Source organism: Heterocephalus glaber, unplaced genomic scaffold, assembly GCF_053883595.1.
Source record: "Heterocephalus glaber isolate CG9 unplaced genomic scaffold, H.glaber_assembly_v1.0 deba00001719, whole genome shotgun sequence".
Taxonomy (NCBI): domain Eukaryota; kingdom Metazoa; phylum Chordata; class Mammalia; order Rodentia; family Bathyergidae; genus Heterocephalus; species Heterocephalus glaber.
Window position 1 is genome coordinate 7,420,469 of NW_028258432.1, and position 14,153 is coordinate 7,434,621.

Genomic DNA, 14,153 nt, shown 5'->3' on the forward strand with positions numbered 1-14,153 from the left:
CTGCTAGATATCCAAAATGCTAAGTTTGTGTTCTCCAAAATCGAAGAATGAATTCTAGGAACAATGGAGGCTAAGAGTAGGGAATATGGGCCAGGAATGTAACTCAGTGGCACAGCATCTGCCTGGCAAGCTCGAGGCCCTGAGTGATTCCTGGTACCAATATATATATATTTTTTTTTTTAGAAAAAGACAGCTCCTGTTTGAGAGGGACAGGAGGAGACACCCAGAAAGTGGGTTGCCCACCAATCCCTTTTCTCCAGGGTGTTTTGAGCAAAGCCATGAGGTGAGGTGGATTCAGGGTGGGACAAAACTATAGTCCACTATAAGAATAAAAGTATAGTTTCTTAGGTAATATTGATCCAATGGGAAATCATGAAGTGGGACAAAATTAGAATCAAGCAGTAGGATTACAAGTATAGTCACTCAGGTAATATTGATTAAATGGGGATCAAATGGGGAAGCAAGTCATGTAGCAAGTGTACATAGAATGAACCGGATCTCCAGGAAGGAATGGGCTAGGGAGGGTTTGGTCCCCCACCCAAGGTGATGTTTGATGCCTATTTAGAATATCACTCACTGCTGTTTATCTCTAGGAGAAGTATGTGAGTGTAGTAGTTCCTCTTTTTTAAATCCTGGCCTTCAGTAAATGGGCCTCAGTTGTCTTCCATATTGGGTCCCTGGAGGGCCTGGTCCTGTCTTAACTGCCTATTGTATGTCCAGCTAACTTAGCTATCTACAGCAGTTTCACTGCCAAAAGAGGGGAGGCATCCAAGTATTGGGCCTTTCTGTGTTTCTGTTCCTACAAGTAATATATTCCAGCCACATTTTCTAGTGTTGTACCAGGAGTAGGTTGCTGTTTGAGCAGTGGGTTTGAAACTCTGTATACCTCCTTAAGCAGAAAGTTGTGATTTGATTTTATTTATAATACTTTTTGAGGAGAGAGGGCAAAGGGAATACTATGATATTGGGGACATCCTTCCTGGCTTGATTGTCTCCTTATTTAAATCCAAGGCACTGAAAGCTGCTTATATATTGTGTGCATGGGGGGATAATTGACAGGTGTTACTGTAGGGTGACCTGAGTGGCAGTTTTTGTAGAGAGAGAGAAGCCCTCTCCCCTACTCCCCCTTCCCTACTGTCAGTGTCTATGGGTCTTTTCAAGCATTCCCCAGGAAGAATGTTGAAGTCTTTTTAGGTGAGGAGTAAAGCCAGTCTGTATAGTATTTGATTTAATGCTTCTGTGTTCAGTGCATTTCCTTCCCCTCCCCTTGGCTCTGTTTAGTGACCCAAATGGAGATTCTTTGATCCCCCTTATCTAAAGTGTAAAGCATGCTGGGTGGGGTGGAGGAAAGGCAGCCCAGGAAAGAGAAGGGATTCTTAAATAGGTTTTTTTTGACAGTTGGTTCTTTATTTTGTCTTTGAATATTACATGGATACATTCATTATATTACAAGTGTAACTGTAGAATTGGGTTGATGGTCATCTCTTAACAAACAAAATATAAATCATTTGTATTTTCCTTATTTTCTGGAAGATTTTATCCTAATTTGCTTTTGTTCTCCAGCTGTAAAATAATAACATCTTTAAGTGATGAAAAGCTTAAGATCAATAAACAAACAAATATGGTTAATATCATTAGTCATTAGAGAAGTGCAAATCAAAATAGAGATAGCACTTCAAGCCCAACAGGATGACAGTAACAAAATAAACAAAAACAGTAATAATTGTTGATGATGTGAGAAAAGTGGAACCTTCATACAGGGCTGATGGGAATATGAAATGGTGCAGACGTGATACCTCAGGGATATTACCTCAGGAGTGTACTTAGCTTAGACAAGGCTAAATGGATTTTAAAAGCCATTCCTCCTGTTTGCTTTTTTTGCTCCATTGTTGTTTCACAGATACCTGGTTTTCCTATGCCTGAACCTCTGGTAGGGAGTACTCTGGTGGGTATGTTCTGAAGCTCAGGTAGGCTTACTTCCCACAGGCAGTCTGGGTGTAGCCTTTTCTGTCTCATAACCTGGTTATATTTTATATACAGTTTTGTTACTGTTTCCACATTCTGCTCTTAGTGTTTACATTAGTCTGCTTCTCATCAGTATAACAAAATACCTGAGATAATCAATTTACAAAGAAAAAAAGTTTATTTTGGCTCCCTGTTTGTAGATTCTACCCCGTGATTGGTTGGCCCTGTGGCTCTGAGCCTTAGATAGGACCAGCAGAAGTACATGGTGGAGAAAACCACTCACTTCATCACGAGGAGGGACTGGAGTCCCCAAATCCTTTTCCAGGGTAGCTGTCCAATGGCCTCAGGACCTTTCACCAGGCTCTACCCGTTAAAGGTTCTACCATCTCCCAAAAGCAACATCCTAGGGACAAGGCTTTAATGAATAGGCCTTTAGGGGATATTCAACATCAAAATATAGTTGTCCTTTTGGACTTCTAACCTTTTCTTTCTGCAATCATTTCAGTGAAATAGGAGGTAAAAATGAATGTATTCCTTTTCAAGGCGTAGCTAGAAAGGTTAGCTAGAAAACTTGATCATATTTTTTTCTATAAAAGATTGTACTAATTGTACATCTAAAATCCATGAAATTCGTTGGAAAAATGAGACGTTCGTTGCATTTTAGCTGGTTTTGTCAAGTAGGAATGATAGCATCGATATAGGAAATGATATTAGGACCTCCAAATATTATGTAAGGGAGCCTGTTAGATGTCTTATACACTGAGTTCATGTTCTCTAAAATTGAAGAATGAATTCTAGGAACAACAGAGGTTAATAGTAGGGAGTATTTATTGAAGGGGAAAGATACAGCTCCAGAGAGGCATGACAGGGCCCATAAGTGGGTAGCCAAGGACCCCACTTTTCAGGGGAAGTTTTATAAAGCAAAAACCATGTGGGTGCATTGTGGGTTAAAGCTATGAACAACCAATAAGGTTATAAGTATAAACACTTAGGTAATAGTGATCCAGTGGGGGAACAAGTCATGTAAGAAGTGTGCATGGAAAGGACAAAGACTTTTCCTAGGAAATGATGGGTCCAGAGGTCTTGGTCACCTGTCCAGGTGACGGTTGTCCATCTAGACTTCATTAGGCTGGGTGTTACCACTTATCTTGTCCTTTGGGGAAGTATGTAGGCCTGGTCATTATGTCTTTATCTCGAGGCCTGGTCTCCAACAGATGCATCTCTGGCCATGGTTGTAATGTGAGTTCACCTTTTTGCTGACTCTTTCAAGGGCCCAGCCCTGTCTGATTGTCTATAATATTTCTACCTAACTTAGCTGTCTATAATAGGATGATGAGAATTTGTGGGGAAGAGTTGATTTTCGAGGAAACTGAAACTGTAGATTGTTAAAATGTGAATATGAGGTTTTAAAAAACACCTTTTTCATTTTCAGATCGTGAGCCATGCCTTTAGTGAAGAGGAACATTGAACCCCGGCACTTGTGCCGGGGAGCTCTACCCGAAGGAATTACCAGTGAACTTGAGTGTGTAACCAATAGTACTCTTTCCGCAATCATACGCCAGCTAAGCAGTCTCAGTAAGTCACCTTTTTGTTTTGTTTAGTGACATTTTATCTTCATCTTACCAAATGGATTTTAACAGTTATGTGATTTCAGCTTAAAGGAAAGAACTTTTCTCCTTCTATATTTCCCAGGCTGTAGCTAACATATGTATCATACTGGGTTTGTGATGTTTAGTGAAGATAGAATGCTGATATGACCAGATCAGGAATTATTAGACAAGACATATGTAAATTTAAAGTAGTATTAATTTTTTAAAACTTTTCAAACTGAAGATAATTGGTAGTATTTAAAAAAAATTGTCAATTGTTACGTTAAACTTGAAGAGTACAAATTATTTTCTTACAGATGTAATAGATTGAAAACTAGGTAAATCTATTATATGTCTGGTACATAGTAGTTGCTCAGTAAATATTTGTTGTTTGACAAATGAGTCACAGAATAAAGCTAAAAAGTAGTAAGATTTGCTGATTTTAACCAACTAAAAGTTAAAATCCAGTTACTGGCTTCTGTATTAAAGTCAACAAATGTTTCGGTTAATCTTGAGTTAATTGAGTGGTTGTCAATTTGACTAGTTTAAGGGACTCCTGGAGAGGTGATTGGATCATGGGGCTGCTATACTTACCCTTGGATTACCTGCTGATATTCGTAGTTGAATGTGCTGTTTGGAGGCAGTAGGTCCTGAGGGGCATGCCTTTGGAGGGTGCATCTCTCTGATGCTTTCTTCTTGTGCTCTGCTTCTTGGCTGCTGTGAAGTGAGCAACTTTGCTCTAACATGCCCTTTAGCCTCCATGTTCCTGCCTTGGTACCAGCCAGTCATGGACTGAAGCCTCTGAAGCTGTGAGCTAAATGAACCATTTCTACCTTTATGCTGTTTGTTCTAACAACAGGAAAGCCAACCAGTACCGAAAATTGGTCCCAAAGGTGGGTCATTGCTATGACTGCACCTGACCATGTGGTTCAGCAGCCTTTGGAACTAACTGGTTTGTGGGAGTGGTTGGAGAAGTGTGGAGAATCAAGCTGGAGAAAGCCTAGAATGCTGTGAGCAGAGTCTGAGGAGTGCTTCTGGTTGGGGCTGATTAAAAGCCAGCCTCCTGGGGTTTCACTTGGGAATGAAGATTCTGAATAAAGTCCATGTGTGTTACATTCTAGCAAAACCTTTTGTCTACACCTCTGTGTCCTAAGCCTTTGTGTGAGGCTGACTATAAAGGTGGCAGACTAATTGATTTGGTAGAGAAAATTTCAAGTCAGTTCAGTGTTCAGATTGTGGCATGGCTGCTTTTAGCCATATTTATAATGAGAATCAGGAGCAAAGAGCAAAGCAAGAAGATTTGGAACACTTAAATTTTAGCCCCCAAAAGAAATGCGTAAAGTTGGGACCAAAGAAGGTGTAGTTGTTGAAGAGATTAGTACCATTAAAAAGAAACAAAATACTTTGCATCAGGACAAGAGATAAAGATGCCTTGTGGATCTCTCAGAAATCAACAAAACCCTACTGATTGCAAGGTCAAGGGTGTAAATTTGAGAAGAGACACCTCCTAGGTCCTCTACTGTATTCATGTCATTGTGCTCAACTGTCCAAGCACTCAGAAGCCACTGTAGCCACGGTCCACTGGGGCTTGGTTACTGCTCATACCAGTGACAGACCTTGGCATGGTTCACATGATGCTGTTTCTTAAGTATACAGAATGCAAGTCATGAAGGCTTCAATCCAGATTTCAGAAGGAGCCCTGGAAGGCCAGGCAGTGTGCCCCTAAGGGGGATTTGTGAAGCTTTGGGAATGAAGGCAAAGGCACAGTGAAGACCCTAAGAAGTCAGAGATAGGAGGAATGTGGGATTGTCTGCTAAAGAAGGATGTAGGTAGTAAGTGGAGTATAAGAAAGAAGCCATGTGAGGGCCGGGGATTTACCTCAGTGGTTCCACTACCTCCCTTGCAAGCGCAAGGACCCGAGTTAAATCCCCAGTACCAAAAAAAAAAAAAAAAAAAAGAAGCCATGTGAGTTACAGCTAGTGAGATCGTAGATGTGGGGCTGCCCAAGCCCTCTGGAACTCACATCTTACCACCATGTGCCCTAGATGCCACAGATGGAATTACAAAACTTAATGTTTGCCCTTGTCGGTTTTGGGCTTACTTTGGTCTAATTTTTTTCTATCTTCTTATTCCTCCCTGTTGGAATGGGAATGTTTTCTGTGTGCTGTTGTATCATAGCATTAAGTAGTTTGGTTTTAGACTTTGGATGTGGGCTTTTGAGCAATGCTAGAACTGTTGAGACTTTGTGGAAGGAATTGTTGTGCTTTTTGTTGTATAGTAGGTAGAATTATGACCTTGTTAATGTGTTTATTTGGAGATTAAGTTTGGTTTAAGATGTGACTGTCAAGTTGACAATGGTTGGACTTGTGCCAGTTAATCTTAATTGTCACCTTGACTAGTTTAAGAGATTCCTGAACAGATGATTGGATCATAAGGGTTATACTCATCACTGGATTAACCCACTGATTCTCATAGCTGAATGTGCACCTTGAAGGAGATGAGTCACTGGGGGCTTACCTTTGGAGGCTGTGTGTCTCTCGCACACTTCCCCTGTGTACTCCTTCTTGGCTGCCATGAACTGAGTACCTTTTCCCACCATGCCCTTCCGCCATGATTTTCCTGCCTTAGAACAAGCCAGCCATGAACTGAATGAAGCCTCTGAAACATACAGACATACCGCTTCCTCCTTTAAGTTGTGTATGTCAGGCATTCTGTCCCAACAGCAAGAAAGCTAATCAATACAACAAATAAACTAATTATTACATATACCATCTATTTGTATGGGTATACTGAAGGCAGATACAAGCATAAAAAAGACTTTGTTATTCTAATTTTGAATGTTGGGCCAGGGATTTAGCTCAGTGGTTCTGTTGCCTGCCTCGCAAGCACAAGTTCCCAAGTTCAATCCCTGGTACCAAAAAAAAAAGAAAAAAAAGAAAACAACTAATTTTGAATGTTAGTATTCAATACCCAAGGAATAGTGTATTTTTTTGAACTCAAGTGCACATGCAAATGCTTTTTCCTTCCAAGCTTTTTTGAAGTTGCACTATTTTTGCCTAACTTTTAACATTTACCAGTATATCATGATCTTGTTTTCTCACTTCTTCCCACTCCTTTTCTGTTTAGTTTAGGTGACATTTATGGTGACAGGTTTTCACAGTTAAATTTTTCAGAAACTCTTAATAACCAGAAAATCCTCCATGAAATTGCACATAGCAGTACCCTCGGGGACAGGAAGATTTTTTTTTTTTAAAGAAACTCAAGTAGGTTCATGTATTTTGAAGAAGAAACACTGCAGATGAGTATTTCTTTAAAACAATTTTGCTGCATTATTATTAATTATTGTACTAGACCTGTAATCATTGGCTAATGAGAAAGTAACTTGAAATTACTTAAAATGTATTATAAAACATTTCTTCTGGAATCTAAGCTAATTACAACTGATTCTTGGTAATGGTTATTAATAAAATATATAAATTCATTTAATTACAGGAAGATTCCTTATAAATTATTAAAGGGTAAAAATGTTTGTTTTTTATACTTTTGAAAGAATGCTTTAGTCTCTTGTTTTTGTGACTGGACTATCTTTTGCCACAAAGTACAAGTGATGAAAACCAACATAAACTGTTAAAATTTTAATCATCAATCTGCATCTCACACTGTCATGTTTCACATAAAGCTGTACTATTTGTGTTTATGATGGTTGCTTGACCTAATCTCTTATAAGTGAATCTGCCTGCCCAGTATGTTGTGTTGCACATGGCCCTTGTAGGCGGAATAATAGCTTCTCCAGACATGTCCATGCTCTTATCCTTGGAACCTGTGGATATGTTATGATACCACCAAGGGGGAAGTATGCCAAGCATTTGATTTTAAGAGATTACCCCAGATTATCTGGTTGGGCCCAGTATAATCATGGGGGCCCTTTAAATGTGAAAGAGAGAGGTAGAAGAATTGGTGTCAGACTGTGTTCTATGACAAAGGAACAACCAACTATTGCCGGCTTTAAAGATGGAAGAAGGGGACGGTAGCTGAGGAATGCAGACGTATGGAGGCTGGAGAAGGCAAGGAAATGGACCCCCCCACCACCCAGTCCTGAACGCAGCTCTGCTAGTATCTTGATTTTTATGTGGTGAAGTCCATTTCAGGCTTTAGACCTCCAGAACTTGAAGATAATTTGTGCTGTTTTAAGTATAATGATATATTTGTGTTAATTTGATACAGAAGCAACAGGAAACTCATATACCACTCTAGCCTGGGTTATGTTGGGCACCATATAATCCTCTGCAGCCACAGGATTAGCCCAGCAAAGGGAACCTGGCTCAAGGACACTCATTACCTGGTTGGGCTCCCTTGGTTGCTGTCAATCTGCTTTTGTATCAGAATCACTTGAAAAGCATTAAGACAAGATGCTGGAACTCACTTCAGAGGTGATGATTGGAACATATATCAGAGATGTCATCCATGAAATGAGATACCTGTGCCTGCATTGAACAGATGATCTGGTCATTCGGATCCTTTCAGGGCATTGGAATTGAAAACCACAATGAATTTGCCAGTTTATTATGGGACTTACTGTTGAGATGTCATCATTGATTTAAGAAGCCATGACAACCATTCATAAGCCAAAGTTGAAGATAGTGTGGAACTTAAGAGAAAGCAGAAAACATCAGTGATGAGGAAAGGCAAAAGGAAGGATGTGTAGAGAAAATTGCACAGGAGAGAGACCATGAGGCCCACCAGGTGGAGACAGCAGCTGGTCCTTCGACTTGCTCAGGACAGCTTTCCTTTTCCTTTTAAAGTGTAGTGTGTGGATGTCTTCAGGACGAATTCTCCCTTCCTTTAGATTCCTTACATGCATCTTGGCCTGGTAACCCAAAGATCTTACAGAAAGAAGAGTCTAATATATGTGCCAGGGATATAATTTCTAGAAAACTAAGATGCTGACTGCAATGGACTGAATACTTATGTCTCCCTCAAGTCCATGTGTTGAAATCCTAATTCCCAGGGTGATACCATTTTAGAGACCGAGCCTTTGGGAGGCAGTACGTCATGAAGATAAGAGTCCTCATGAATGAGATTAGTGCCCCCATTTAAAAGGCCTTCGAGGAGGCCCTTGCCCCTTCTTATGGGAATGCAGCAGTGGGTACCATTTTGAAGCAGAGAGAATAACTCACCGTATGCCAAATCTGCCACCACCCTGATCTTGAGCCCGTCAATCACTAGGACTATTTATAAGCCACCCAGTGTATGGTGTTCTGTTATAGTAACCTGAACTAAGGGGCTGAGTTATTAATTGGTGATAGAATAGCAAATTAGGTTTACTAATAATTTATTTATTAGTGTTTCACTCAGATCAAACAGACAGCAAAGAAAATCAAATTGGTCTCTACTTGGAATTAAACACATTTTAAATTTGTTTATAATTTATAAATAACAGCATAATTATGAAATAGAGGACAGATATGAAGTTATTATGACCTGCTACAAGATAACACTAGGACATAATAAATGATACTTACATGGGTGAATCTTTAGTTTTGTGGATTTCCCACTAGATGTTAATAATTACAGGAGATGAGGAAACATATACAATTTTGGGGGGGTCTAAATTTGTTAGGGAAAAAAGAATTTAAAAAAGCATTTTTGTTATTTTTAAATTTCATAATCATTTAGATGTTAGGAATGCACGAATCTGTCATAGTACAAGTCTTCTTTTTCTGAATATTCGTGCCAGTGATAAAGTTAGGCAGAATGTTGTTTCCATTCGTTGGGTGCCTGACCTGTTATCATGTCAGTCCAGATGACCTGGCCCATCCTAGTCTGCTCTATTTCCCTGCCTACCCTGCCACATGCCTAGGACCTTCACTCTCACAGCAGAAGCTCATTTTCAGGTGTGAATTAGAGTAAATGATGTAGTTATCTGGAACTCCTACAAGTGATGCAGAGAGAGGTTGGGACCATGTCTACATGTGCCTTCTTGTGTGAGGAGAGGGCTTTTTAGTGGAAGCTTAAAGATTTGTCTTGATGGTAGATCGGTCATACCTACCTGAGAGTAGAGACTTGGCCCAGACACTGAATGTGGTGACCCAGGGTGACTAACACTCGTGATAGCTGTAGAAAAGGCTAACCAGACCAGGAATTTTCTAGACTTTTCCAAAAAGGAAGTCTAACAATTGAGGCCCTCATTTATGAGGTCATTCTGATTCTTATCACATTGACAAGGACAGTTTAGTGTCATAAGGATTTAAATGAATTTCCAAATCAAGGAAAGAATGTGGTCTTAAATACTGAACAGACCTCTAAAATCCCTATAACTCTGCACACCTTTTGAGAACTCTATGTGTTTTTACCTATGGCCAGGCTCTTGTTACAGTCAAGTCAAACACAGGACTTCTGGGGCTAGTAATTTTGGCAGCATTAGGTCTTTAACAGGAAGTTGAAATCTTTTTCAACAAGAATGTACATATTGTTGGAAAGGAGTGTAGAAATAGTTGTAGACATGAATGAGAAAATTTGCTAACTTGAAGAGTTTTACAGTTCAAGGCAAAGGATCACAGGCTTTTGGAGCACTATGTAATAAAATAAAAATTAGTCTTTATTTTTTTATTTTTTCTTTGAATATTATCAATTTCTAATATGAGAGGTCAAAGGAATGTCAGTGGGTAAGAAGCCAATTGCTGAAACATTTTTAGTTAATAGTCTGTCACTTGGTTTTTGATTAAGAGATACTGATTTTTTTTTCTTCATATGACAGTTTAGTGCCTCAATTAACATTAAATTGGGATTGCCTTTTCATTGTTTTCCTTGACTAATAATCTGCATGCTGTTGTTGCTATCAGCTATTTGCTCAATTAAAGTTATAACTTCTTACAATCAAACTCTTAGATATTCCAATGTTATTTTAATACAGTTTTCTTAAAAAGGAGATGGAAACATAGGACATTTGTGCCAAGGATGACACAAATTCGTTTTAATACTTTTAATACTAGTTTGGCTTTTACTGCCTTTCTTTGTTCTTGGGTCTATAGCTGTTTTCCTGCCTCTCTTTAACAGTCATTCTAGGATGTCACAAAGTAATTAGAAATTTAGCACTACCCCCACCACCACCACCACACACACACAAAGCTTTAGGGTGCATTTCATGATACTAATAAGATGATGTAGAAAATTTAATACAAAAAACATGCAAAGGGAAAATGCTTTATATATGTCTTTTTAAATGCCTTTGTAACCCATATTCACTGTATAGTAAACATTTTTGTTGATTTTTCTGAGACTGTTTTTTTTTTCTGGTACTGGGGATTGAACTCAGGACCTTGCGCTTTCCAGGCAGGCGCAGGAACCACTGAGCTAAATCCCCGGCCCCCTCAGACATTTGTAATAACTAGAGATTATAATATTGATATAACATAATTACTCAACTAATATTTTACTTTTGGACATATAAGTTGTTTCTTTTCGTGGAGACACTTGTAAATTCTTGTACAGAATCATTACATACATTGATTGGTGTTTCTGGCAACTTGTCTAAGACGTCTTATTATATATCATAAGAATCATCAGACTTCCTCATAATGAGCAAAGATAGTCCTCACAAGTGACCCCCAAATTCTGATTCCATTAACTTTAAATGTTCACTGTATTTTTTAAAAATCTATTTTTCCATTAATTTTGACATTGGCATAATTATGTAAATGGCAAAAGAAGTCTTTTTTCTTAAAGATTTAAAAAAGTGATTATTTTTAATACTTCTCAAGATATGCCGTATGTTTCCTATCACACCAAATGCAAGTTTGAAACCAGCCTGGGCAACTTAGCTACTTAGCAAAACTGTGCCTCACAATTAAAAATAAAAGACTCGGGGACTGGGGATTTAGCTCAATGGCTCTACACCTGCCTTGGAAGCACAAGGTCCTGAGTTTGATCCCAGTACTGGAAAAAGAAAAAAAACTGGGAATGTAGCTCAGTGCAAAGGCCCTGGGTTCAATCCCCAGTTTCTCTGAGGGGTGAAGGGAGAGGAGAGGAAGGGAGAAAAAATTTAAATAAATAATGACATATTTTATTCAGACAGAATCTGAAAGAATTGAATAATTGGTCACCCAGACAACTTGCAATGCAAAGAAATAAAGAGTATTTAAAAAGTAAATATGGGAGTAAATATAAAAGATCATGAAAGCTATATCTATTATTTGTATAAAACTATTTACTGGGCTGGGGATTTAGCTCAGTGGTTTCGCCGCCTGCTGCACGAGCACAAGGACTCGAGTTCGATCCCTGGTACCAAAAAAAAAACTATTTACTATTTCATATTTATTGTGGAGTTGATAACCTATGTGACAGCAAAAGCTCTGAGCATAGAAGGGAGTAGATGGAGTTATACTATTTTATTTTATATTGTTTATAAAATACGGTATTGTTTGAAAGAAGATTGTGATGAGTTAAGGATGCATGTATGATTTTCAGTAACCATTAAGAACACCACATAGAAGAGAGAAAATGGAGTCTTAAAATAATCTTTGGATTATCCCAGCAGAAGGCAAGAAAGGAATAAACTCCAAATTATAGTTGGAGATTATTATAAGAATCCCTCAGTAGTTGAGAGAGCATGTAGATTTAAAAAAGTAATAATACAGAAAATCTGACTACTACCAATCTAATCTAATTGCTCTTTGAATACCGTCTTGGTTTATATTTAGATGTCCCCCCAAAGCCTCATGCACTCAGGTGGGGATAATCCACTGATGAGTTTATAGCTAAATGTGTTACTAGGAGGTAGGGACTGGTCAAAAGAGGCAGAACACTGAAAGGGTTTATCTCCCTCCCTGGCTCCTCCTTCATTCTCTGCTTCCTGGCTTCCATGAGGCAAGCAGCTATCCTGTGCCATGCCCCTGTGCCATGACATTCTGCCTTGGAGTTGGCCAGCTGTGTGCTAAAAATGTGAGCCAAAATAAACTTCTCCTTCTTTCAGTTACAGGTATCAGGTATTTTGTCCCAGTGATGACAAAAGTAACACAGAAAAACACTGAATTCCTAAACTGTATAATACACATTCTTTTAATTTCCCATGAAATTCACCAAGATAGAACATATGCTAGGCCATAAAAGGAAAGTTTGAAAAGATAAACTAATAGAAAAGAATGTGATGATGAGATAATCTTTTCAGGTAATTGTCAAATATTGAAAAATCAACCAATATGTTTTTAAATATTCCTTAAGTCAGAAAAGAATTCAACAAGGAAAACTCGAAACTGTTATAGAGAGGTAATAAACACAAAATACCAATGTACTGTATTTGTGGGATTTATTTAAAGAAATACCTAGAGGGAATTTTATAGCTTTAAATGCTTATATTAGTAAAGAAGAAAGGTTTAAAATCACGAGCACATTCCTCAGGTGAGCCCTTAGTACTGTACTGCCATAATTTCTTAGTTTTAGTGCTTTTAAAATGCCTGTTGCATATCTTCTCTTTCCACCTCACACTTCCACACTCTGAGCTGATGACTGTGCTGCTTCTATCATTGGTAACGTAAAGGCAGCCAGAGGAGAACTGGACTTCCCCAACCGATTGGTCACCTCATTGCATGCCCCCCCCTTATGGACAGTTCATGATTCCACCTGCACCATCTCCTCCTCCAGCACACTGGATCCCACACCCTCTATGCTCACTGTAGGATTTCATTCACCTTCTCTCTTCTCTGCATCATCTTTTCTCTCCTCTGTCTACCATCATTCCCCTCAAATACAGTGTATAGAGAAATCCATCTTAATCAGATTATCCTCTCCCTGTCAGCCCACTTCTTGCTTCCCTTCACAGCAAAAGTCCTTCCAATAACTACATCTCCACAGCCTCTACTTCCCTGATTGTCTCTTGTACCCATTCAAGTCCTACTCACTTTTTTGAAACTGTACTTGTCCCTTCCTCTGAAGAGACTTTCTTCACCTAGCTTTTTCACTTTGGTAATTCTTCTACTCTCCTTCTTACCTGTTCTTTATTAGTCTCCTTTGACAATTTTTCCCAGCCTCTCCATGTTGGAGTGCTTTGGTACTTGGTCACTAAAACTCCTCTCCCCCTATTCCTTTTCATCATGAAGCAGGAAACTGGAAACCCGGGACAGGTTGCTCTTAACACGAAGATAGGAGCAAAAAGCGGCCTTCAGTGCTGGCAGTTCAATGAGTGATTCTTGTCACTCAAGATCCCCAACAGAAGTTTGTGCTTCTAGCCAGGTGTGATGGTACACGCCTATAATCCTAGAGCTTGGGAGGCTGAGGTAGGAGGATTGCCAAGAGTTCAAGTCCTGCCGGGCCTACATAATGAGCTCAAGGTCAGCTTGAACTACACAGCAAGACCCTGTCTTAAAGAAAAAAGTTTGTGCTTCTTTATGTACCTCTTTTTACATGTACAGAGCTTACTTAATTCCATTGGAGTTTCCCTGGGAAGATAGCAAGCAGGATTTATACACAGCAGAGCAGTGGAGGGAGAGGAGAGCAAAGAGTTCTGGCAGCACTTGCTGAGTGTTTTAAGCTCCTTTGGTGACAGATTACAGAAGTTGTCATGGCTGCTCAGGTACATTCTACAGAGAGCATAGTTACCTAGTT

The 14,153-nt window shown here is 39.1% G+C and overlaps 1 protein-coding gene across 2 annotated transcripts in view; it reads left to right on the plus strand.

Annotated features, from left to right (window-relative positions):
- Nucleotides 1-14,153, plus strand: part of Wasf3 (WASP family member 3) — a 121,073-nt gene that overhangs the window by 77,252 nt on the left and 29,668 nt on the right. For both annotated transcript variants that reach the window (XM_004854817.4, XM_004854818.4), the window contains exon 3: nt 3,398-3,540. In XM_004854817.4, the coding sequence (XP_004854874.1) occupies nt 3,408-3,540 (133 nt within the window). In that variant the 5' untranslated portion in view covers nt 3,398-3,407. The remainder of the gene's footprint in view (nt 1-3,397; nt 3,541-14,153) is intronic.